Here is a 25,988-nt window from a genome sequence, read left to right on the forward strand (position 1 = left end):
TGCACCAAATAACTTATTTCTTATGACCTGACAGGAAACATCTACGCAGTAGACGGGCAATACAAGATAAAAAAAACATAGCATATAACATAAACATTTAACATATAACATATAACATTGTACAACAATTTAAATTTAAATGAAGGGCTAGCAGCAGTTTACAGTGTGAAGGAGTGAGGCATATTAAATTAAATAATATGCATATATGTGTGATGAATTATATTATATAAAATAATATAATTCAGTATAATTTAACATATTGTAATAAAGTATGATGTAGTATAATGTTATGTTATATAATGAATTAAAATAATATAAATTAATGAGATGTAATTCGACGTTTGGAAGACAGAAAACTAAAGAAACTTCGTTAGCAGGGTTGGGGCACCATCTTGTGGCAAAACATTTTATTGCACTGAAATCCCCACCCACCGGCTTTTATTCGTGAGACTGTCAGTCAAGCTCTTCGTGACGTCATTGGTCGAACGCTCCTGCACGTGCGTTTTTTTTTTTTTACTTTGGCCTGACCGGGAGCAGCCCGGTGATTGGCCGAATACACAAATCTGCATCTCTATTGGTGGATCCGCTCACGCCCAGTTTACCTCCTCTCAAACCCTCCCTGGAGGAGCAGCTCCTCTCATCCCGTCCTCTGTCCCGGTCACTGCTCCTCCTCTGTCCCGGTCACTGCTCCTCTTCTGTCCGCTGTCCCGTCCACAGCCTCCAGTGAAACCAGCTCCAGTCATGTCGGTGTTCGGCGAGGTTCCTCAAGCCGCCCCCGTGGCCGTGTTCAAGCTTTCGCAGGATTTCAACAACGACCAGAGTCCGGACAAGGTGAACCTGGGAGTGGGAGGTGAGTGTGTGAACTCGGTCCACAGTCAGAGAACTTGAAGGGGGACCAACTTCAGTGTAACACCTCTAACGGAGCATTTCCCATATTGTGGATAAGAAGAGTGTAAAATGTTTTCTATGTATCACTTGCAGTCGCACACATGTTATTAACTGACAGGGGAGATTGTGACCTGAACCATTAACTAGTTCATCAGACCCTATCGATTGTTAATCAAATGGATCTGCCCATTTAAACCAGACCATTGACTTGTTGTTAATGTTTGATTGTTATGTAACAGTGTAATACACCCAGTGCACTCCTCTCTGATCCTCGCTGGTTTCCTCTCTCTCCCCCCTCTGCACTGTAATGACCTGTTCTGTGTGGACCAGGGAGTCGATTGGATTACTGCTCCCTCACTGGAGCCAGAACGAGCTTCTGACAGGAGTTTAAATATGTGTGGATTAGTCCTGCTTCCCTTCCAAAGCAGGCAAATGACATATTTCAGACCTCAGATTGACACATTGCTCTGTTAGTCTCATTGGAAGAGGTAATCCCTGTTGCTTACATTGCAAAGGAACAGCCAGGCAGGACGAGGCTACCTGAGTCCCATGATTAGTTTGGTAGGCTGAAGCCTGCTAATCCCCTTCTCACTGTACAGTACTCTGCACTGCAGATGGTCGGCGGCTCAGGGGAAACTGGGAAATGTAGGCCGCTCAATATCTAGAGCTACATCTGTCATATATGCTGAAGTGGTGGCTCACCATTAAATAACAAAGGCAGGAAAAGTCCTATCTAGAGTTTAAATCGCCTTTTACCGATAATTAGGTTTATCGAAAATTAATCAGATCTTATTTAGCTGCTTTGCTAATTGTGGAAATACTTTAAATGTACTTCTAATAATCCTTTTAGGTTTTATCAGGATTTTTCGCTTTTAATTTCCCTTTTATACATAACAGTGGATTGGTAAATACTTGAGGACATGAGGATTTATAATATTGTGATCTGTACAATAGATGACAAATAAAGTCACTGTGCCTGGGATCCATTGGTGAGGTGGTCTTTGTTCTTAGGGTATAAAGGTTATTGAGCTCGACAGTCATTATCTGGTGTTGACTAGAGTTCAACTGGTTAACACATACAGGTGAAAATTCATGTGTGTTACGATATCAGTACCAGGCTCAGAGTTACACATGTGAGAGGCCTCTTAAAATGTAAAAAGAGCACTGATGGCTACACTGCTTAAAATATACAGTATATGCATCTTAAATATGAACCTTCATTTTTCCTTCAGCCTACCGGACCGATGAGTGCAAGCCATGGGTTTTACCAGTGGTGAAAAAAGTGGAAAACATCATAGTGCAGGATGCAAACCTGAACCACGAGTACCTCCCCATCTTGGGCCTCCCTGAGTTCAGATCTGCAGCCTCCAAGATTGCACTGGGAGACGACAGTCCTGCCATCCAGGAGAACAGGGTTAGTGTGCTGAGAGACCATAAGATGTTATAGATTTTGATATATATTCACATTGAAACTGACTGTCTGTGTCCGTCACTGCCAGGTGGGAGCTGTCCAGTGTCTGGGCGGCACAGGTGCCCTGAAAATGGGTGCTGAGTTTCTCAGGCGTTTCCACAATGGAAACAACAACACCAAAACACCCGTCTACGTGTCGGCACCTACCTGGGGTACAACCGCGCAAACACAAACACACACTGATTCAAGGACTTTGATCTTTAAACTCAGACTTTAGATTTAACGTGTCAGCTATCAAACCAGATTTAGTTTGATAGTGGACATGGATTTTTTAATCAGTTCAGATGTCAGAAACACTAACAAAACAATCTTCAGCCTTGTATTCAGAGCAAATATAAACAGACAAGTGAGAACGTTGTGATCATTGTTTCAGAAAATCATAATGCTGTGTTTGCCAACGCCGGCTTTGAGGACATCCGTCCGTACAAGTACTGGGATGCAGAGAAGAGGGGCCTGGATTTGTCCGGTTTCCTCGGAGACTTAGAGGTAAGAGGAGTGTGATAAGGACTCATGTAATTCTCTGCGGTCGAAAGGAGTTCACAGCACCTCTTCATTTTGTCTGTCTCCTGCAGAGTTGTCCACAGCACTCTGTCTTTGTCCTGCATGCCTGTGCCCATAATCCAACTGGCACAGACCCCACACAGGAGCAGTGGATGCAGATCGCTGAAGTTATGATGGTACAGCACACACACACACACACACACACACACACACACACACACAAACAATGTCTGCGCTCTTGTCTCACTACTCACTCAAGTGTCAGTTTAAGCACACTCAGTGCTGATCACAGGCAGATGATCGATTAATCTTTCATCGTGTTATTTTTTTTCCAGAGGAGGAAGCTGTTTGTGTTCTTTGACTCAGCCTATCAGGGATTCGCCTCCGGCAGCCTGGAGAAAGATGCCTGGGCGATTCGCTACTTCGTCTCCATGGGCTTTGAAATGTTCTGCGCTCAGTCGTTCTCCAAGAACTTTGGCCTCTACAGTGAGTGACCCGTGTTGACCTGTGTTGTGCATCACGTGCTTGTAAAAGTTTGATCAAGAGTGACATTCATTTTAGCGTTGTTAAACAGAATGACAGCAATGAAGTGCTTTATATAGCTTCATTTTAACATCAGGATAAAGGATACACCTGGAATTCAGATTGTGGTGCAAAGAAAATACCAGAAAACTACCGTTTAGATGTTATTTCATGGTTGACCTTGAGCACAGATGCCACAAGATAATGCTTGTTTGGCCAACAGAAATAATTTACAGAGAAGGAATCTTTGAATTTCAGATTTAAAAGTTGTGGATTGTCCAGAGGGGGCGCTGTTCAGTCACTGCAGTTTTACACAGGTAAAGTACGTGCTACACCATTGTTTTAAATGTGATGTGTTTGTCCCATCAGATGAGCGCGTGGGCAACCTGACCATCGTGGCTCACGATGCAGACAACCTGAAGCGAGTTCTGTCCCAGATGGAGAAGATCGTCAGGACCACGTGGTCCAACCCACCGTCTCAGGGAGCACGCATCGTGGCTGTCACATTAAACTCACCTGAGCTCTTCACTGAATGGTCAGCACAATGTATCACTAAAGAAATAACAAGTGTTAATGTAAAGTGTTTTCTGACTGGCACTGACTGGTTTCTGTGCCTTTGACTCCAGGAAGGACAATGTGAAGACCATGGCCGACAGGGTCTTGTTGATGAGGGCTCAGCTGAAAGCTAAGCTCCAGGCTCTGGGGACACCAGGGACGTGGGACCACATCACAGAGCAGATTGGCATGTTCAGCTTCACAGGCCTCAACAGTGAGTGCAAAGACCATTAAGACAGAAAATGTTTTTTTCTCTCACGCAAAATCGGCATGCACGCACACACACACACACACACACACACACACAAACACACACCTCGGCTGCAGCCCTTTTGGGAAAAAGTCTAGTCCCTATAAATGTTGTTTAACTGTCAGTGGATGTGAAAAGGTTATAAACGAATAACCCACATATTGTACATCTCAGAATTTGTATAGATTCATTTTGCACTTGCAGGAATTTTAGTATTAGTTCATAATGCAACACAAGATATTTTATACACACAGAGATCTCAAAAGGGTCTGTAAACTATCCCATTAATTATTTTTTTAAATCTGGGTTTATAAATCTGTTTCTTTATGTTTTTCCCTGCAGCCAAACAAGTGGAATATATGGTGAAGGAGAGACACGTGTACTTAATGGCCAGCGGTCGCATCAACATGTGTGGTTTGACCAGCAAGAACATCAACTACGTGGCCGAGTCCATCCACAAGGCCGTCACTAAGGTCCAGTAGAAGACCAACACTTCCCACATTCCCCAGCATTCGGTCCCGAGCCGTCCTGATGCCAGGGACTGTGTTTGTGTCTGGCAGATTTCCTGCAGCAAACATCTCATTTGCACAAATATACAGACAGCTCATTGGCTCCGTAGCCCTCTTCGCTTCATCGTTTGTGCTAAGCTAGGCTAAACACACCCGGGACCTATGTCTCTGCTGAAAACAGAGAAGGTGGTTTAAATATTGATCCTCTCATCTATAAAAATATGGGAACTATTCCTTTAAATGATTATGTTCATAATTGCCCCCCCAGTTTCCTATGTGTGTGTGCTTGTCACTTACTCACAGTGTGTGTTTTTTTTGTCCAGCCTGCTCGGTTAGCGATGTGTCATTACTAGGACCTTCTGGAGGGTCAGTACGTCTGTGGCTGTGTTATGATTATATCAGTGCTGACTCACCTGTCTAAAAATGTTGAATGTCATACTGTTGATTCATCCATTCCAAGTGTTTACCACACGTTTCAAATCAGCATGCACAAATACCGTGCTCAAGTATAATAGTATAATAGCCATGAGCTGTTGGCATGACCAAACTGACACGATGTAGCTGTGATCAGGAAGCGTTTACCGACTCTGTCAGGAATGAAGTAGCTGTAGTACGTTTGTTGCTCGATGAAATGTGAATAAGAGATGCTCAGGAAGATATTTTAACTTGAACTATGCCATTTATTAATTATACTGTCCTCGACCCAAAGGGACAACGCTAATTACCTCACTTCCAATCGTTAAATAATGCAGTGTTTGTATTCAGTGAACCGCAGTGAACCGCCCTGAAAGTCATCTCAGTGTCTTCTGCTGCCGGTTGAACGTTGAGTCGTTGTTAGTTTGCACAGTGATCGTCTGAACTCTTGCGTAAGACTCAGGGCAATCGCACAAACACACTAATGATCAACCTGTTTGCTATTATAGCACTGTGCACAGTGCACAATCTGCAGCAGTCAGTCTGTTTAGAAAGTGACCTGAATCATTTGCCATTTTAACTACTCTAATAAAAACTGTTAATAGCGTCTGTGTTGTTCTCATATATTTTGGAGTTGACGTGAATTCAAGGATATGGTTTGTATTCATGCAGCAGCTCCCACAAGCCTCTGAACAAATAATGTGAGTGACCCTAAAAATAGACAAATATAAACAACAGTAACAAAAGGGACACAAACAGTAGTTAATTTAATTTATTAATAATTAATTTGTCCCTTGTGCCGGGCATATACTCTCCCTCTTCATATCTTTAGGCGACTTATATAATTTTTATATTACAAAATGTGACATTGACGGTTTATCCTGTACAAACAGTCCTTGCAGCTATGAATATAAATCTGTGTAAACCAACCCAAAAAAATCTGTGAAAGCTGCGACCGTTTCTAAATCACACAAATCCTCCTGGCTCTGAGTCAGTGGTCACATCAGAGGACCTCCGCCTGTGTGTTCAGTGTATACAGACAGATCAATGTGAATAGCTTAGCAGTGCAGTCTCCTTTGTACTTCCACAGGCAGAATGAATTATATCGCTGAATGTCCCCAAACACCGCCCCTGTGCGTGTGTGTGTGTGTTTGAAAAGAGGTGGTGGCTTGACGTCAGCGTGCGTCATATTGCTTTCCTCTTTCAAACATACTTCTGTCGGCTCCCTGGAGCAGAGAACCTGCCAAGGTTTCACAACGCAGATAAGCACAGTCCAACCTGTGCCTGTACACTCCCCCGGCTAGAAACAATCAAGTTATCTCTTCATTATAAAAGATCTAACCAATCAGATTATTATTGCACTAGTTCTTTTCTATTAGAATGGCTTTAAAGTTTCCCTCAGTGAACAGCGTTCATGGCCTCCTCCGCCCTCCTCAGTTCGGACGGTACCTTTCACCTCACTTCCCTCTAAAAACCCATAGCATGGACTGTATATAGAGATAGAAGGGATGACCGCTCCCCAAAGTGAAGCCAGAGTCTGCAGAGTCGGTAGTATAGGTCAAAACCCCCTGCCTCCTCCGTGTTAGTGGATGGGACATGGACCTGATGAAGAAGTCCAAGTACAGGTCAAATACATTTTTCTCATTGTGTAAGATTTCACTATGTCACACACTGCACCTCTGTGGGGAGACGTCAATGCAGATCGGTATCATCCTATTCATGCATCCTCTTACGTAAGCATGCACAAGGGAAAATATGGCTTTCTACAGGGAGAATATCCTAAGGTAAGAAGCAGCAGTAAAAAACATGCAAGTATAGCAACTACTCTTCCACATTGTTTTGCACCCAAGTCCCAACTACCCCCCCCCAAAAAAAACCCCTAGCTTATTTTTAATAGTGTACACAGCTCAATAACTGACCCTGTGAGAGACGAACTGTACACAGAAAAGTGGCTAATGCGTTAGCTAGTGGTAAGAAATTAAATTCTCTATCGGTGTGATGATGTGCCATTAAAAGAGAGGCTAAGGATTTCTTTGAATTGTGGTAAGATAGAGAAAATGGTGGAGACGTGAACACTGAGGCTGTGTCTATGAAGCTACATCTGAAGAGAGAAAGGTGAGTTTTAAAGTGACGACAGCCAGAAAAAAGAAAGTAAATAATAAAGCATGCAGTAAAGTTAAGAGAGATTCGTGTTAGTCGTGATCTGTCTCTACAGGGACTTCTAAAGTGATTCTTTGGACTTTCAGACTAACCCTTATTATTTCCTGTTTCATTTTGATTTCTTTTGTCTTGTGTGATAATTGGGTGTTTAACTTCCTGTCTTTGTCTATTTTCTCTCTCTTCAGATCCTCAGCCCCACCTGTGCCCAATTACCCCGTCCTCCCCCGTGGGTTTGAGCCTCAGCGCTCCGAGTCCTCGTTGTCAGTTTGTCTTTTCCGTTTTCCCCGGTGTTCCCTTGTGCTCCTCTTGTGCTCCTGTTGGACCAGCTCCCTGCTCTGAGTTATTTTAGTCTATTCCAGCCCTTGTTGTCTTCCAGGCGTCTCATCTGTGTGCAAGAGTGTCTGCAGTTGGGTCCTGAAAACGTTAGTATGTGGTATTGCGGTGATGAGTTCAAGCATTTTAAAGTCTACATTGACTTATATTATTTATATATATATATATATTGCTATCTGAAATATTACTTTTAGTAATTCTGGCACTTGTATAAGAAATCAATTAAGAAATTGTTTTTGTTTCAGGATTGTGCATTCCTCTCAACACTTGGTCAGTGCACAACAAGGAAGTCTTTCAAGATTAATTAATTTATGGCTTTTTAAGAATAACTGTGTTCTTTTAATTGGGTGTAAAAAATTGTGCTCTTGTCGGGAGGCTGATGTGTTTTTCGGGCTGTGTTGGCAGTGGCAGCCTCGTGGCAGCGTTGGAACAGTTCCCTGTGCAAACAACATTTTCAGTATTTGGGAACCTCCCTGCAGTGACACATTATTAATACTTGTCAATTCATTGTTCAAGTAAAATCTTTAAACCCCATGATGAGCTCGATCTCCTTAAATTAAATTGCCATATATGAATCAGTTTCAGGAACACATGGGTCTTGACAGGAGATGATTGAATGTGAACGTAATGAACAGAACAACCATTGAAAAGGTAACATGGACACTGTTTGCCCCAATCAACTACAAAACATTGGAGTAAAACCTGCTAGGATGCGTGCAGTCCAGAGTAAGGCTGGATAAATCCAGGGTGAGACGTCAGGCAGAGGTGGGACAGGGCGTGGGTCGGTGGGGACCTGAGAATTATCGGTGTCTACAGCAGGGAGGATAAGGATGGCTCAGTCTCCTGAGAGTCGCGGAGGGAGTCTCGGGAGGAGCGGTTATTTACTGAGGTGGACGACGAGGAGGAAGATGTGGCCTTTGTCCCTCTTCCTCTGTGCCGCTGTGCTAGCTCGTCACCGGCGGTTTCTCCAAGCCCTCCTCCAAACTATAATCTCCTTCCCGAGACTTTTTCCTCCTTTTGTTACCTAGAAACGGAGAACAAGCTGTAATTCAGGTCAGGCACAGGTTCAAATAGCTGCATGAAACGAAAGCCAATCAGTTTTCTTCTCTTTATATTTGCTCCACTCTGAACTAAAGCCACTTTTTCCAAACTACTAGTCCGCTGCACTAAATCTCCTCAGACGAATGAATAGAAACACATTAGTCACACCGTCTCTGAGCCAGCAAGGACAGATGCTTCTGGAGAATCAGCTCTGCAGGCCGAGGGACGCGACACATAACCGGTTGCCAAGATACACCTGCTGCTGTTGCTATGCCTGACAGAAAAGTTTGGGCACATCTGACGGCATGTGTGTGTGTGTGTGTGTGGGCGGCAGCAGCGCGCCGGCAGTGCGTCAGCGTTGCGACAAATGCCTCACTCACTGAGTTTACGCAAGAGTTTCTTTCCGATCGTCTCCTCGGAGCTGGACAGAGACAGAGAGCTGATGACAGGAGAGGTGGACTGCTGAGACTCAGTGGGGACATCTGAAAAGAGATGAGACCTATAGTGAAGTAGGTATACATTTCACTGCAGGTGAGAAGTTGTCACAGCAATATTTATACTAAAAAAAATATTGGATTACTTATTAGTATTCTAATATATTTTCTGTCTTTTGTCTTTTTTTCAATGTCGGGACTCAGCACTCACCATCCTCTCCATAACTTTCTGGTCTGTCCTCGTGAATGTATGGAATCTCGTCCATGCGGAAGAACACGGAATCGTTGGGACTCTTCTGCCCGTCAGATTTACTGCCTGTGAAGAGAGAATAAGACCAAATCTGCTGTAATCCAGCTGCAGAAGCAACAAAACAACAGCCGGTTTGTAGCTCTGCCTGAAGAGGGAGGTAGAGAGCTGACTGTTTATCAGTCCGTGTGAAATATTTCAGTGGTGAACACTGATGGGTTAAAAATACAAGGTTTAACATCCAATTAACGCTGGACTACAACCAATGGAGGAGGCTCAGCAGGTCAATTGGGAAAAGGAAGCCCCTTGAAGCCCCTTGAAGCCCCTTGAAGCCCCCAGAAGCCCCTTGTCAACCCCTTTTCAGATTTGATGCACCCTGATTCATTGCACTGCACCTCACATGTCACAGACACACCAGGTCACGTTTTTATGAATCTCTGTTTTTGCTTTTTCCCGATGATTCTCTGAAAGTATCCAATATTTTTCGGTTGTAGACTTTTCCAATGTTTTAATGGACAACGGGGGAAGAACACAACCTTTCTGATGATCCTCTTTCTAACTCTGACTTGACTCTGTATGTAGATGGGTCCTCTTCACGTGACCCTGTCTCTGGTACTAACTGTGTTGGTTTTACTGTTTGTTCAGATAACGGTGGTCTCCTCTCGAGTTCTCTTCGTCATCACCTCACAGTCAGCATGGAGGTTTGCAAATTGGCTACTGGTAAAACATTCAGTCTACACTAACTCCAGATATGCATTCGCAAATTTCAACGACAATAACCTGACACGTTTCCATCAACAACCAACAGAGACATCTGTCCAATGATTGTCCTTAATGTCCCTAACACAAACGTAAACAAAGTGGGTTGCATGTTACAAACAGTGTAAGACAGATTGTGTGTAGGAAATCCATTAAGCCTCGAAACCAGTACTGATCGGTTGATGCCACATTTGCACCAGTATTGTGTGAGTGAGCCATCGACTGTGTTCAAGTTATAGATTCTTCCTTAAATTTAAGCAGAAATCTTAAATATAGTTTAAAAACTATGAAACTGCTATTTGTCTTCGGCTATTTTTAACTTCTGTGCTATTTGTTATCCTATTTAATTATGTATACAAGAGCTAATCTTTGAACAGTGACCTGAGGGACATCAACGTGTGTGAACTTTGATTAATTATTCAACATCTTCTTTTATTTACTCATGATTTTAATCTTCTGTTTTGAAAAGGTTGGTATAAGTCCTTGGTTCGTTGGCCCTGAGAGCTCAAAGCACTGCAACTCAAGAAAACACAAACAAAACAAAACACTTCACTTCTAATATGAGTATTTGGCAGTGTTGTTAGTATTTGGTAGTAATGTAAGTATTTGACTGTTTTGCGAGCATTCACAAGGGTTGTGTTTGTTTTGCTGGTATTTGCTTGTGTTGTGAATGTTTGGTTGTATATTGAGTATTTGGCTGTGTTGACAGTTTTGTGTATATTTTGGTTGGTGTGTTGCGGTATTTGCATTTTCCTTATGTCTCTAATTTTTTGACAAATTGAAGATGTTTTCTCCATTCGCCCTAATTTGAGCTCTCAGGGCCACCTAACTCTGGTGTACAGTTTTTTTCTTAAACTTTTACGTTATTTGGCGATCTTACAATAAGTGCATGGACACACTACACCAGCTATTGGACACACTACGGCATGCAGATGGGGAAGACTGAGGATCGAGCCGCCGAACTTCTAGTTGGAGGACGACCACTCTACCCCTCAGCCAGTCCGCTGCCCAACTTGTCATCAGATCATAATTGTTCATGTTGGTGCAGAGTATCATATCTTTAGATCAATCATGTATTGGTCCTTTCAGACAGGTTCTTGGCCAATGAATCTCTCCAATCAGTGTGTTTGATTCTTTGAGCTACCTTTCTTCCTCTTCAAAACAAAACCTCTACCAGCTTGAATCCTAAAATTCTAATTGAGCCTCATGGAGCTGGATTATCATCTACATTTCGGGGAGCTTGCAGGTTAAGTGCTGTACTGTTCCATAACCAAAGGGCTTATGGAAATATGGAAAGAATATTTTGAAGGATGATGCCTCCGGCTGTTGATGAGCATTATTTTGTGTCAGTTTCTATCAGTAATTATTAAATCCTACTAAGAGAAAACAGTTGACATTTCCATGGCGTAGTTTATACCAATCACCACACTGTTATTAAGCTTCTCTACTTACGCACGATACGGTTTCTCTCATTGAGCCGGGACGTGTTGCACAGGGTGCCGTGGGGATGGAGATGTGCCAGGCGAGCCAGCCCCATCCGAGTGTGCGTGTTTGTGAGGGGGAGGGCGATGCTGTGCGAGCGAGCCTCTGGGCCCGGGGGCCTCCCTTTGGCATCAGGATCCAATGGGTCCGGTGTCTGAGGGGAGCCGTCCATCCTGGAGGCCATCAGGGCGTTCTGGTAGTGGGTCCTGGTGATCTGTGGCGACACAGAAAGCAAATCTTCATCATCAGCATCTGATCTGCACGTGCACGGCTGAACCACAGTACACAATCGCAGTGGGCGTGGACGAGGAGGAAACCTGGACTCTAATAGTGAGAGGGGAGGCGATGTGAAGAGAGAGGGCACATCCGTCATTTGAGGCTAGAATATTCATGGTTCAAATGGAGCACAATTACCCGCAGTGATTAGAGGAAAGAGGGAGAGTGGAGGGAGAGAGAGAGAGAGAGAGAGAGACAGGATGTCTGCGTTCAGTCAGAAACTGCGATTGAGACATTTCAAAGGGAAACGCTGCAGCAGAGGAAGAGTTAGCATTCAGGGGATTTTTGAAGATTCAACTGTGAGAGCTGCAATTGTTTTTATTTGTGCTCTCAAATGTTCCCTTCAGCAAGCAGGAAATGATGCATTTAATTGTAGTGAGATTACCTCCACCAAGGTGGTCATGTAATAATATGCATTAAGGGTTTGGTTTAGTTGTTTGTTTGTTTGCAGGATTACGCAAAAATTACAATTACATTTATGATATTTATGAGTGTGTGCAATTTGGTGCAGATCCAAATAAGAACCCTGATCCAGGGAATTGAAATGTGGTTTCATGTGGAGACTGTTGGGCCTCGGTGGAGACAACCACTGTACTGAGCGTCATTACAGTTATATACACAATGGCATGAAGCCTTATCTGTGTGTGACCTTGATGATCTGCAGGTCTGTGAGCTGTCGAACGGAGTAGTCTGGTAAATAGATCCCTCCTCCTGTAGTGAGCTGACCCACGCTGCTTCCACTCAGTAATGAATCTGATTGGTTCAGACCACTGCAGCGGGAACTGTACCTGTGACCTGGACAGAGCAGAAGAAGACACGAGTCAGTAGTTTGCAGTTTGGTCATTCATGCATCATCACTAATGCAACATGCTCTTCAATTTTCTTTTTTTAGTTACATTTTTCAGCTTACTATTAAAAAAACTCAAAGGCATATTTCACATCTCGAGATACGTTTCCACCACAGTATAGAAAGTATCTTTCTCTCTACTTTCCCTTTTGATTCACACTAAAATGTCCTATTTCAACACCAGCCGCTTATTGACAGACCCTCTCTCACATTGTTCACAATATAATCTTTCTGTATAGAATGGTGCTTTTAGATGGCGGAGGGAAAACTCTCAAATTCAGAGGCAACTATAGATTTCCAGCGAACATACGTACAATTATTATCGACTAAGTTGAGTGATGATGTTAGACACACAGGACTTTCCATTCACCGAGCACCAGCAGCTTATTGGGAAGCCACGACTCAGAGAGAGAGATTTTTTTTAAAACAGTACGAAATGCTGCTGAGGAGTAAATTCAGTATCCTGTAATGACACATCAAGGGATATTTAATGGGGTCTTCCAAAAGCTTTATGTTCCCCCTCCCCCCCGAACATCACACATGAGTTGCGGAGAGAGAGAGAGAGAGAGAGAGAGAGAGAGAGAGAGAGAGAGAGAGAGAGAGAGAGAGAGAGAGAGAGAGAGAGACTTTCTGCTTGCGCTGCAGTCTTAGCTGGATTTCATGTAATCCTGTGCAGGTCATGTCCTTCCACTGGGAAATCACTTCTTTTAATTACTTACTTCCCACGGCTGCTGCTGCAGAGTGATGCTGCACAAACACAGGCTGGGATTCAGACTGTAAAAACACGTGCAGCACCTGCCCTGCGTTCGCTCTATGAGCAGATCTCTCCCTGTTACTGTCGTCATCATCACCACCATGCTCAATGTGAGTGCCCCAGAGTGATTGAGTCATATTGCTTCATGTGCACGCTGACTTACCGAGAGGCAGTGGGATGAGTGCTGGCATGCCGTAATATGAAAAAACTCCATTTTCAAAGCGGAGGGCCTCCTTTCCGATCTCCACCTCCACCCGCCCCTGCAACATTGACAAGGCCGTTTACACATGAAGGTCTGGGCCTCATGGTGTGAGTTCTGAATTGATTTCTCGTCCAGTGGACACATAATAATTATAACAATGCCAAACACAGCTTCACACCCTTTTTGTCGGTTTACCTGCAGGATGAGGACGAAGTAGTCGACGGGTTTGTTTCTCTGGAAGAGGTAGTGTTGAGGAGCGTGCTTGTTCTTGGGGTCGAACTTGAGCTCCTGCACAACGCTGGGATGTTTAATGAGACGCAGCAAGATCTTCTCTGACAGGTGACACGGCCTAAAGGGCTCCACCTCTGCAGGACGGATTCAAGTAGACACACGAGTGCACACGCTCAAAAACAAGAGTCAGAGAAAGAACACTGAGGTCCCTGTTATGGCTCCTTATCCCTGTTCTATCCTGTGATCCAATGTTCACAAATAATCTGAACACAATACACACACACACGCGCATGAACACACACATGAAATTACCTGTGGCCAAGAAGCGGTGGGTTGCGAGCAGCAGCTGCGGCGAGACCTTCACCTTCAGCTCATTTTCTGCCAGTTTGAAGATGGAGAAATCCTGTGGTTTCCTCTCCTGGGTGGACACTCGTCTCTTGTTCCGATTATCAGCTGTGAACACACAAACAGCCGACTGAGGGAGAAGTGCTTCTCTTTCATTCATTCGCTTTGTGAGATAATCCAGATAAATCCAGTACCTCTCATGCACTACAAGGATTGAGCGTTGACTTTGACGTCTCACTGACCTTATTAGCTGATGCAGCGTTTTATGCGTCATGCTAACTGACACCACAGATGGGAAAGGATTTCTCTCGGTAATTTGATTTACGGATACAGATCGCGTGAGATTATCCTGCTCACTGCAAACACACCTCTCATTGATAAACAGACTTATTCTCCACAGATGAAAAGCATTAATACATGATATTAAATGCATCAACGCTGCAGCCGGAACAGCTGGTGCTTTAAATGCCTGAAGTGCAAAGTCTGGAGAGATGAGCTCCCACTTTGCTCTAAATACATATATACACGCACATAATTATGCACGTGCAGACACACACACACACACACAATAGAAGGGTTTGTGCAACCACACACCTGCATGTATGACAGAGGCCGCTCCGCACCATCTGCATGTAATTAAGACTACACAATAGAACTATACGTCCCTTTCCTCTGGGAGCAGGTTTTATTTTAGAAGCATATAACTCAAAGTTAATAAAAAGCATATTATAGAAGTTTTTTCCCACAATGTAAATAGTGAAACTCAAAGTGTGGAGCAGATGTGAAATGATATTGGCATTTGAGTTCCGCCCTGTGGAGGCAGAGCCTTTCCTGCCAGCCAATTAAAGATGAGCGGATTATGGTGATTATCTGTGAGGCCGGGACATTTATTCCCATGATTTAATTATGCATTCGGAAGGAACAGCAGGGGTGGGATGGAGGGATCAATAGTTTAATTAAGAACAGAAGAGAAGAAAGACTTTAAACTCCAATGTACTAATTCTACTCTAACGTCCCTTATAATGACCCTGTAAATATTCTGTTGAATTGAACGTTTCCCCCGTGACGTTTGGGACCCAGCGCTGAACAAACTCAATCAGCGGCTGTGACGAACCCAGGGGAAATCCATTCAGCATGGGAGCTGGAAAAAAAATAAATTGATTCATGGCTAATGCAACGGTGGCTTCTAAAAACCCCAGAGCTTCACGATCAGCATGTTTACACTTTGTTACGTACTGTACAGGTCCGTCTCGTCCACGATCTCAGACTTGATGATCTCCTCGATGACGTCCTCCAGCGTGACGATGCCGATCATCTCGTAGAAGGGGTCGCCCTCGCCCTCGCTGTTCACCCTCTGCACCACGGCCAGGTGGGATTTACCTGCGGGACAAAGCAGAGAGGGGTGAGCTCGAGTGCTTTCAAAATGCCAGCCCGGTGCTACTCACCGGGTGGAGACGCAGAGGGGACGTCAGAGGATTAATACAAAATAATACGACTCAACAGCCTCCAACCGGAACTGAAGATGAAAATCAGCATTAATACTCCAACAGGAGCTGACGAGCTGAAAACACAGGAGAGGTCTGTCTCTGGGCTTGAATATGTCATTATTTTCCATGTGTGTGTGTGTGTGTGTTTGTGAGAGACTCAGACGAAAAAGTAAGTGGACATTGGGGGATTAGTCTGGAGACACTTTGACAGTTTGGGAGTCTTGGCCCATTATGTAAATGCTGCGATTACACAATCAGTCTGGGGGATGCCTGCATCTGCTGACTACACTGCCCGGGCTGCTGCCGGCTCCGCAACGACACACACTGTACACACATGCCACACAAACACACGCACACCGCCCTCTACACATCCATGAGCTGACCCTGTTCCCACTCAAGTCAGCGTTAGGGGGGAGCATGACGAGCCTGCCAGCTGCGGTGACACACAACTCGCCAGCAGCGTCGGTGGAACGAGACGATAAAGCAGTTGTGACAGGAAATCAACGACGCCACCAAACACCGCAGGAAAACCGGGACAATGGCCGAAACCTTTTCACTCTCTGACGCCGGAACTGGCTGCGTTGCATATAGAGGTTTTTATTTTCAGCCCATAGAATTTTTTTTTGGCAATTCTATTTTGCATTGAGATATGTTCGATTAAACTCTTGCTTTGTTATCATAGCGCGGCTTTCCTTTGCGTCACTACCTCCACGACCAAATAAGTTATCTAACCAAATGTATGACGTCACCAGGACGCAGACTTCAACAGAAACACATAAACCGTCTCTGTCCGTCGCACAAAGTCAGCGGCTCACATGAGATCGCCCGATTTAGGGTGGGGGGGGGATCACTGCCAAGGGATAAAATGGATCAAATGCTTTAATCCACTGCAACAAGGGGAGGGGGTAGGGGTGGGGGGGGATCCTGATTGACTGACCGAAAGGCAGCCGTCTCCAAACATGAGAGTGTGGCTGTGGGAGAGGGGCTGAGCTGGACCAGGCTTTTCCTCGGGTCAGCTTGTCTGAAGAGCTCAGGTGAGTCAGAGGTGGACCTGCCCTCAGCTGCCACTGTGCCCGGGCACTGCATTACATCATTTGTATGTTACATAACACTCTTCCAGAAGAGGACACACACACACGCACTCACACACACACACACACACAACGGACTCAGACACAGACACACGCACACTCACTTAACACGACTCACACATGCAGACACACAGGCCCGGGGCGAAAGTGGGTCGGCCATGGATGTTCCTTTTTCAAATGTCTCCGCTCCCCCACTTTCCCAGGGTCCTCCAGTGCATGTTTGAGCTCCATGTGTTGGTTTTAGATCAGTCACAATATACGTGCATATGATTGTGTTTATTTGCCGTCTGAGTTTTCTGCTATGTGCAGCCACATCGTACATACAGTACCCTGCACTGGACTCATGCATTGTTTATATCACTGCAGCAGCTCTCTTCATGCACATATTAAGTCTGTAAAATGATAATAGCTGTAACATATGATGTGTATAAAAGTATTGGATTTGTGTATTTCTCAATGCACCAATTTTTTTTAAGCAGAGTTGTATGTTTTGAGGTTATGAGAGATACTTCTTTTACTTTTTCACCAGTTTCTGGGAGAATAGTTCATGGATCCTGATGCTATACTTAGGGCGATGATATCTATATGTGTTAGCATGTGTGTGTAATTGAAGGGGATTGTCGGCCCAGGGCAGAGGTATGTGCTGAAGAGCCATTCCAGTGTTTTCATGGGCGTTTTGTTTGTTAGTTAGCTGGACTATGCAAAAACCACTCAACTGATTTCCATGAAACTTTGTGCAGGGTTGGGGTTTGAACCAAGAAAGAACTCCAGGCTACTTTTTTTCCACTTTCTTTAAGATCGTGAGATTGGGTGCTGGCTTTTGTTTGCTGGTTGGTTTGTTTCTTTGGTAGTTAGCAGGATTACACAAAAGCTACTGGACGATTTTCCACAAAACCGGATGGCAGGAAGTGTTATGGATAAGAAAAGAGCCCATGTCACTTTGGTGTGTTTCTGGATCAAGGGGGCGGACGCAGGAAGTGTGTTTTATCACTTTGGGTTATCAGTTTGTCTAATTTGGTGCAGATTGATTGAATTTAACACAACTTTGGGGTGTTGGTGGACGTGAGTCATTCTAGTAAATAATTCTTCAAATAAATTTAACCAAGCTTGACTTTTACTTGTATTGGAGTGTATTTGTAGTGGTGTATTACTTTAACCACTTTAACTTATAAAATTATGGAATGTCTAAAATTTGGCACCAGATTTAATTTACTCATAAAACATCAAAGCATAAGTGCATAAATTAGAGCGCATAGCTTGCCATATTGATTTCCCCTCTGCACAGCATGTTCACAGTTACTGGTGACATTCTCCTCCTCTGCTCTTACACTGACCTCACCCCTGGCCCTCAGCCTTCTCAGTGAGGCATCCTCACAGCTTCCAGCCATGGCTTCCTGGGCAGCAGGAGCCTGTAATCCATGAGAGCCAAGTGGAGAGCAAGGGAAAAAGGTCGGAGCTGAATTTTTTATGGATCTCTCTGCAGGCTTGGATGGCAGCGACCCACAGAGAGGGGGGATGTTCAAAGTTCCCGCAGGGTGACAATTAGGTGCCCACAAATAATCTAAAGGTGAAGGCGGACGCGACCTTTCACCCCTTTATTTTCAAAACCTGAGCTCATGGACCGCAGAGCTATCAGTCACAATGCTGGACAATTTGATGAGCTGTGAGTGGTAATCCAACTCAGGATCCAGCCTCATGTGTGCCACCCCCCACTCTGCCTGGAGAAAACGCGGAAATGTATCAGGCCTCCTTTGTCAATGAAACAGATTTACATCTTAATCCCCCACAGCATCGACCAACGTCAATGAAATCTTTACGTGACCTTTGATCCAGCAGCTTCAGCGTGTCTCCACTTTACCACATGGAGCCGTCAGAGGAGCAGTTTGAGCTGTTGGCTTCATACAGAGCACGAATTCAGAATCCCACTCAATGTTATCATGCCCGACTGAATGCAGTCCCTGGAGAGAGCGACACACTTTCTGCTCAGTAGTGAACAGATGCTATCATGGGTATGAGAGACACTTATCAGCAGCGATGCTTATCACAGTAAAGCAGTGGTGTTCTCCGACTGCTGAAGGCAAACTCAGCCGGTGGAATGAGGAAAGGGGTGATGGGGGTGAGATGAAGTTCACAGAGTTGTTGTCCTGGGAAAATTACTTTCACTACATAAATTCTTGAGCTGGCCTAACCCCATCCTGCTCCTTGGCAGCCTCTAACCTCGGCTTGAACCACGCTCACTGTGTGACACTATATCAGATTTCACACATGGTTCTCAGAGGTTTAGGCCCGCTGTGTGTCAATGGAGGGATGGCTTCTCCCCTGAAGTCTTCAATAGACTATGAGGAGGAAACTTTGGGCCTGTGCGGTATCCCGTGACACCTCATTGACTCGGTTTATCAGAGGTCAAGAATGGAAAGGGACTCACCTCTTTTGAATTCCTCCAGCATCACATCCAGCTTGGTGTCGTTGAACACGCAGTGCATGGGGTGCTTGTAGAACTGGTTGATGGTTTTCAGAGGGGTGCAGTCGTCGGGGTCCACGAAGGCCAAGTCTTTCACAAACAGGATGTCCACGATGTTGGACCTGTCGTTCTCGTAGACCGGGATCCGCGTGAAGCCGCTCTGCATCACGTCCGACATGGTGCAGAAGTCCAGCACGGCGTCCGAAGACAGCATGTAGCAGTCGGACAGCGGCGTCAGCACGTCCTCCACCGTCTTGGTCCTCAGCTCAAGCGCTCCCTGGATGATGTTGAGCTCCTCCTTGACCAGGTCGTGGTACGGGTCCGTGACGCGCAGCATGGCCACCAGCTTCTCCCTGGTGTAGAAGCTGCTGATCTCTTGGTGCAGCATGATGTCCAGGAGCTTGGAGACCGGGTAGGCGATGGGGAAGAACAGCAGCATCAGCAGACGCGTCGCGCAGAGGGTCTTGGAGGCGATGGCGAGGCTGTGCCTGGACGCTAAGGAGTGAGGTAAAATCTCACCAATGAAGAAGATCCCCAAAGTGCAGAAGGTAGTTGAGAGAACAGTCATTCCTAAAATCTGGCACATCCACACCACAAAGCACGTGTTTGTGAGCACGTTGCCCAGCACCACAGTGCAAAGGATGTAGTTACCATGTTTACGCACTGACTCTATTTTCCGCGCGTATTTCTGCTCCTTCTCTGTGCCACTGTTCTGCAGGACCCGCAGCTCCACGGGGTCCAGAGCCAGCATGCTGATGTTCAGACCGCTGCAGAGTGCCGACAGCGCCAACAGGAGCACCGACACACCCGCCTGGAGCCAAACATCTGCATCTGGAGGTCTCTCCACCACCGCCAACCAGAAGTCTCTGGTCCTGAAATGTTCCCATTTCACTCCATCGAAGGCGCACATGGAGTAGTATTTGATCACCTCGCCTCTGCGCAGGTCTTTCGCGAGCAGCTCCACCAAAACTGAGTTGTGACTTGATGTGGATCTGAAGGAACCCAGCAGCTCGATATCCGAGCTCCGGGCATTCTCCTCCACACACGGGTTCCCCCTGGGGCGAAGCTTCCCCTCCGCGTCCGCGCTGCTGTCCCCGCCTGGCTCCTCGATAAACGCGATCCACGGAGCGGATGGTGCGCGGTCGGGTCTGCCGGTGAGGTTCAGGCTGTTGGGATGCTCCGCGGATGCTGCAGAGTAGTAAACCCTCAGCATGAAGCGGGTGCCCTCGGTCGCCCTCAGCATCCCGTCCTGCACGGACAGCGCTCCGATCTGGGTGTCCTCCGGCCGGACGCCGAGCAGCGCTTGCGTCGGGGCCGGCGCAGAGGACAGGGTGACGGCGAGGAAGAAGATGGAGAGACGGCGCGGATGCAGGATGCGGCGGAGAGCATCCGCAGCATCCGCAGCCATCATGCTGAATGAACCAGTGAAGGACGCGGGAGAAGTGGGTCACGTGGTCTGCGGATGGGATAGATGGAGCAGCTGGGTGGCCATATCCATGAAGAAGAGTGGGTAAGATACAGAGAGAGATAGAGATAGAGAGAGAGAGAGAGAGAGAGAGAGAGAGAGAGAGAGAGAGAGAGAGAGAGAGAGAGAGAGAGAGAGAGAGACAGAGAGTGAGAAGAGAGGGTGGGGGGTATCAGAGTCTTTAAAAAAAACATTAGTGACGTAGCTCTCTTGTTTGCTTTATGCCACTCTCTAAAAATAGAAAGCAGGAAATGCAATCATAAATGATTAATGTGATACATCCGGGATTAAACCCTCAACAACTATAGACAACTCGTAAACTCATGGTTCTCAAAAATCTAAACTAATAATTAGGCAACAACAACAGCAATAATACAAATATGCACATTTAGAGCTTTAGCACAAACATAACATGAAATTTCGAGGCTTAAAACTACGAGTGTGATTAAAATGATGAGTGAGTGATGTTTGGGGATCTGGAATAGCACACAGATACTAGTTCAATGGCTCCACTAGATGGCAGTACTCTCCCCTGCTTCACTTCTGGCTGCACTGTAGAAACTTATCGTGGTACAAACTTCAGACTTTTATTAAATAACACACGGGCTTATGTGTGCAAGGTTTATTTTACTTTCAAGTATAAAACTAGAAGAAAAAACAACTCCAGCTGCTTCTGAATACACGTCCCTGGATAGATAAAAGATTTGTAATATCAAATTATATTTTTAGAAGAACAAAGGTTCATCCCGCAGCTTTGGAAAGGAAAAGACTGTCACATAAAACCTGTATATCTCATGGAATGTATTACACAAGTTCCAGCTATTAATAGGGCAAATACAGATGAAGGGCAAATGTTAATAATACAAACGAAATATTTATTATGTGCAGAAAGGTCAGAAAAACATGACTACTACTAGTAATACTACTACTACTAGTACAATTTATAATACAACTACTACTAATAATAATAATGATAATAATGATAATAATGATCACAATGATAATAATAATGATAATAATAGTTACTTATTATTTCCTTGAACCACACTGTGATGGTTTGTCACGAGGTGTGAAACTGAAGTGCTGTCGTGCCAAGTGTTAACCAGTGAAAGCCGCTCTCTGCTTCCCATCAGCCACACATCCGCAATAAAACTGAGAGAAAAAGACTTTGCGCACAAACACAAAAAACCATCCGGATCAGTGCCTCACTGCGCCATCACATCCGGTTTTTATAAAACAAATAAAAGTCACACAGGCTGTTTTCGACTGGAAAAGTTTTTGCCTAAAAATAAAGGCAACTTTTCTGCTTAAAACCCCCTCACTTGTATCATAATGTAAATACTATATGTGGGTGGTATAATAAGTGACCAATTAACACATAAGAACTTAAGTCAATAGTTCAAACTGGGGCTTAATGTAAATCGAATTAAAGTTGTAAAACGAGGCTTACCTCCGTTGGGCAGTAGGTGGTGCTATCACCAGATCTGTGCTTTGCAACAGACTGGTGTCAGTGGTAATAGATTCCGTGACATCAAAGCAAACCGACAACAACAATTTTTTGCTTAATGAATCCTATGAAGTGCTCTTTATAAAGCCTGGCTGTAGTTAAGTAGTCTTAAACAAGTGTTATTCATTCAGCTTAACCCAGCTCAGTTTGTATTTTCTGCATCTTTGCAGTGAATGATTTCATCATTCATGTTTTTCAGGTAATCCCAATTAACTAATTTCTATTCCTTATCCAAAATGTTCTTTTGTTAGTTTTTGAATAAAAATCAGGTTTGTATCACAACCTTTCTAATGCACGACATGGGTCGTATATGACCCGTATTCATTTCCTGTGTTATTTCATGCATGAGTGTTTCTTTGCTATATATTTTTAAATAAATGAATTTGGTCATTTAATATTCTAAGTATTCATTAAATATTTGGTTTTTGATTACCACAAATATTTGTTTCCCCTTTTTCCTTCCTTACGTAATAAACAAAGGTAGATTTTGTATTTCTACATCACTTTTACACACATGGGTCAAAAATGACCAATACTTTATGTATTCACTATGGAACACCTACCAATCATTTCACACACCTGCTTTCGCACATCTGATGCATGTAAGTCTTTTATTACAATCCATTACTAGTGAGTAAGAGAAATATGTACAATACTAAGCTGTTAGCTAGCTAGCTTCTTTTCAAGCTAGCTAACCATAGATAGATCAACAAAATAAAACTCGAAATATAACAGTCACTGTATAGACTGATTGATATCTATTCGAAATATGATGTGATATATTTTTGATTTACTTTATCCAGAGTGTTAGTATGGCTGGTCCAATCATTTCAGACTTATACTCAACAGTGCAGTAAATGAGTGAACTGAGGGCAAAAGAGAATGAAGAGAAGAGCAGACAAGTACTGCAGAAGATCTTGTACAATGACTATCAGGAGCCCAGTGAGTAAGTGGTGACAATGACAATTTAATGAAAGGTGGCAGATGACACTATAATTCTAGAGGCACATGGGGGGGAATCAGAACTCAGTCAGGAGAAAGAGAATCGGCTGAATCCAAATCTGGAGCTCTTAGATTTGCTGGTGCAGGAGAAGAGTTTCTGTTCTGACCTCAATATCCAGCTCTGCAAAAAAAAGAAGACTGAGTTTACAGACGGACTGGAGAAAACCTCAGGAGAGATACAAAGAGGTCAAAGCAAAGCTGAAGGCTTGAACATATTGAAAACTCTCCAGACTTCGGAGGCTCATCAGGCATGGGGAAAATCTATGGATTCTGGAATAATTGGAAATGGTTGTGGCAAAATGACTCAACAGAGCCCCTACAATGCAGCAATTCTTCCTAGTTTAACCGATCTTCATGGAATTTGGTACACGCATGTATCATGATTGTAAGGACTGTTTGATTAACCCAAAAGGAAGTTGGCCATTTTGGATTTAGTGGCCATTTCGGCCATTATGCACTAGCGGTGTGCTTCTACACTAGCCTCAGGACAGGATTATGATTCAGCAGTCAACGATTTGATTCACGATGCATTTAAATTTATCACATCCATAATTTTTCACATCCAGTATTTTTAGTATGCTTTTTCATCCATTAATAAAATCAGTCAGACAAACATGACTCGGTTTTTATTTCAAAAGTGCTTTAATTGGTTCCTCCTCTATTGTCAATCACTGAGTGAGGTCCTCCATATGAAGCTTCTGCATCTTTCACAGTAAACGATACTGTATATATAGAGTAAAGTACAACAGTTGATAGAAACGCTCTAAACCACCATAATCACACAGGTAAACATTTAATTTCCTCGTGAAATAGTATAGAGTTACACTTGTGTTTTGTTTGGGTAAAGTTTCTTTTTACTTTGCTGAGAAAAACATCCCCAATAATTATACCTATGACGAGCTAATGTCCCACAACACAGATTAACATTTAGGAGCTAATTCCACATTAAGCCTTTAGATACTTAAATAACTTTCTACTGAAAACAAGAAGTTTGCCTCCATTGAAACCACATGTTAATTATGATGTCGAGGGTGGATGTTTGGTTTTCTGCGGATCAACTGTATAGGCCTCTGCAGGATATAAAGGACTATAATAAAATAAAGTTAATTATGCAATGCTTGTTAAAGTTAATGCACGATTCCAAGACACTATACGTATCGGCTACATCTTTGTACGACACTCAAGAGTGACCTGATCTCCCGAACTCTTTATGTGCAGAAGGATTTTCACAGATGGGGCATTATCAGTACATCCTGCTGGATTATGTCAAAGCTTTTAATGGAAATCCTCCGTGCTTAAATGCGCGTAATGTTCACACCCTGGAAAATTGTTGCGGTTTGACGTAAACTCCTGAGCTGTTTCTTTACCCTGTAGGTCGGAACGGAAAATTTAAACCGGGCTTTACACTTTGTACATTTTCTTCACATGTCGTGTATACGACTCATCTGTGAGGCAGCAGTGACCTTGAACGACCACAACCTCAGCCACATCAAGGAGACTTGGAGTTTAAACTTTAAATACAAATAACAACACACTACTTTTTGTTTGGTACGTTTCTTTCTCGACTGAGCCCCGAGAGCATCTGGAGCGAAAGGTCATAAATAGTTTAGGTGAGTTCCATGTGTGGGGGCTTAAAATCCACAATTGGTTTTCAACGCTTTAAAATTTCAAAATGTCACCGGTCTTAAGAATATTGTGAAATAAATTTGTACTTTGTCCAAAAACTGCATTAAAAATTCAGTTGACAACTGTCTTTTCCTATTTTCAAGCAGTTCTTCGAACTGTGTAGCCTTTGGATTGCTGTGGACCCTGAAATACACATTTTCTGTTGAAACACTTGATTCAGAATGTCCAGAGTTGAAAGTGTTAAAAATGTGCCACGGTTACCGTCAGTCAGTGATCTAAGTATCATGTGGATTTTAGCTTATGCCGTCAAAATGAACCTATAATGGTAAAAGCTTTTCCAAAGCAAGTTTAACCCTATAACACCATTCCCGGACAGGCCTTTACGCAGCGTTTAAACGCAGCACAGACATATCCACGAGTTCGTTTTTTTACTGTTAAGGTTTTGTAATTTTACATAGAATCATGTTTTTCATCTTATATAAGATTATATTTGCATTATTTATAGATGATTCTTTTTTTTAAATGAATAACGTGTGTGTCAGCCACTTGGCGATCAAACTTTTTAAGCCAGAAATCATATTTTCACCACCATAACGACGTCCTAAAAATAGGTAAATACGTAAACTCATGTGTTTATTCAGGGTTCACTTTGTTAATGGGAATCATTTGAGCTTTTGTACAATTTATATTTTTATTATTGTACCATTTCACCATGTTTTTAAGAAAAATATCAGGAATTATTTAACCAGAAATCACTACTAAAATTACATTTGTTCCAAGACATCACAGCCTCATCACCTAAGATGTTTGGACTCATACCTCAGAGAACCTTGGAGGGGCGGTGCTGCCTCCTCTCCTCCTGCCAGCTTCTGGCTCTCACAGCCGGGAAGGCTGGTTCGGGGCGTGCGCTCTTGTGAGCAGCTCCCAAAAAATACAAAGAGGGGGCGGGGGGCAGAGAGAGGGTGAGACAAGCAGACAGGAAGACATGAGAAGATCGATGAGACCGAGGTAAAGATCCATCGTCAAACTTTACGGCACCGAGATTTGTTTAGTTGGGATTTTTCAATCTTCTCCTCGTGATTAAACGTCATTACGCACAGTGATCCTCGTACTCTCCAACCCCAAAAG

General features: G+C 43.9%; 2 protein-coding genes and 1 long non-coding RNA gene across 4 annotated transcripts; 2 read left to right on the forward strand and 1 right to left on the reverse strand.

Annotated features, from left to right (window-relative positions):
• Positions 1–626: 626 nt before the first annotated feature.
• got1 (glutamic-oxaloacetic transaminase 1, soluble) lies at positions 627–5,717 on the forward strand. The gene is made up of 9 exons (XM_062400639.1): positions 627–850; positions 2,121–2,302; positions 2,388–2,511; positions 2,733–2,845; positions 2,932–3,036; positions 3,196–3,346; positions 3,752–3,917; positions 4,009–4,151; positions 4,530–5,717. The coding sequence occupies exons 1-9, from the start codon at positions 742–744 to the stop codon at positions 4,667–4,669; spliced, it is 1,233 nt and encodes a 410-aa protein (XP_062256623.1). The 5' UTR covers positions 627–741; the 3' UTR covers positions 4,670–5,717.
• Positions 5,718–5,864: 147 nt separating this feature from the next.
• On the reverse strand, positions 5,865–20,683 carry LOC133965990 (metal transporter CNNM1). Of its 2 annotated transcripts, XR_009923909.1 has the most exons (11): positions 19,225–20,668; positions 15,458–15,601; positions 14,189–14,329; positions 13,841–14,010; positions 13,607–13,703; positions 12,492–12,637; positions 11,537–11,780; positions 9,290–9,394; positions 9,025–9,126; positions 8,489–8,627; positions 5,865–6,712 (listed from the first exon to the last, which is right to left on the reverse strand). XR_009923909.1 is itself a non-coding variant. In XM_062400638.1 (10 exons), exons 1-10 carry the CDS (start codon positions 20,669–20,671, stop codon positions 8,548–8,550), a joined length of 2,676 nt encoding a protein of 891 aa, XP_062256622.1. In that variant the 5' UTR covers positions 20,672–20,683; the 3' UTR covers positions 8,105–8,547. The 2 variants fall into 2 exon arrangements, 1 of the variants encoding a protein (XP_062256622.1); XM_062400638.1 differs by lacking the exon at positions 5,865–6,712 and having other exon boundaries at positions 8,105–8,627; positions 19,225–20,683.
• LOC133965992 (uncharacterized) lies at positions 9,040–11,478 on the forward strand. Its single transcript, XR_009923910.1, has 2 exons — positions 9,040–9,175; positions 9,283–11,478. It is a non-coding gene; the product is annotated as an uncharacterized LOC133965992 (long non-coding RNA).
• Positions 20,684–25,988: the final 5,305 nt, after the last annotated feature.

This window comes from Platichthys flesus, chromosome 12 (genome assembly GCF_949316205.1).
Source record: "Platichthys flesus chromosome 12, fPlaFle2.1, whole genome shotgun sequence".
Lineage (NCBI taxonomy): Eukaryota > Metazoa > Chordata > Actinopteri > Pleuronectiformes > Pleuronectidae > Platichthys > Platichthys flesus.

Bases quoted from the DNA above. Each gene is read 5' to 3' on its own strand.
- got1 (XM_062400639.1), top strand. From the start codon at position 742: ATGTCGGTGTTCGGCGAGGTTCCTCAAGCCGCCCCCGTGGCCGTGTTC. The intron at 2,512-2,732 runs GTACAACCGCGC...TCATTGTTTCAG, and splicing joins CGTGTCGGCACCTACCTGGG to AAAATCATAATGCTGTGTTT. The intron at 4,152-4,529 runs GTGAGTGCAAAG...TTTTCCCTGCAG, and splicing joins CAGCTTCACAGGCCTCAACA to CCAAACAAGTGGAATATATG.
- LOC133965990 (XM_062400638.1), bottom strand. From the start codon at position 20,671: ATGATGGCTGCGGATGCTGCGGATGCTCTCCGCCGCATCCTGCATCCG. The intron at 15,602-19,224 runs GTGAGTCCCTTT...TTTGTCCCGCAG, and splicing joins GCTGGAGGAATTCAAAAGAG to GTAAATCCCACCTGGCCGTG. The intron at 8,628-9,024 runs GTGAGTGAGGCA...CTCCGTTTCTAG, and splicing joins GAAACTCTTGCGTAAACTCA to GTAACAAAAGGAGGAAAAAG.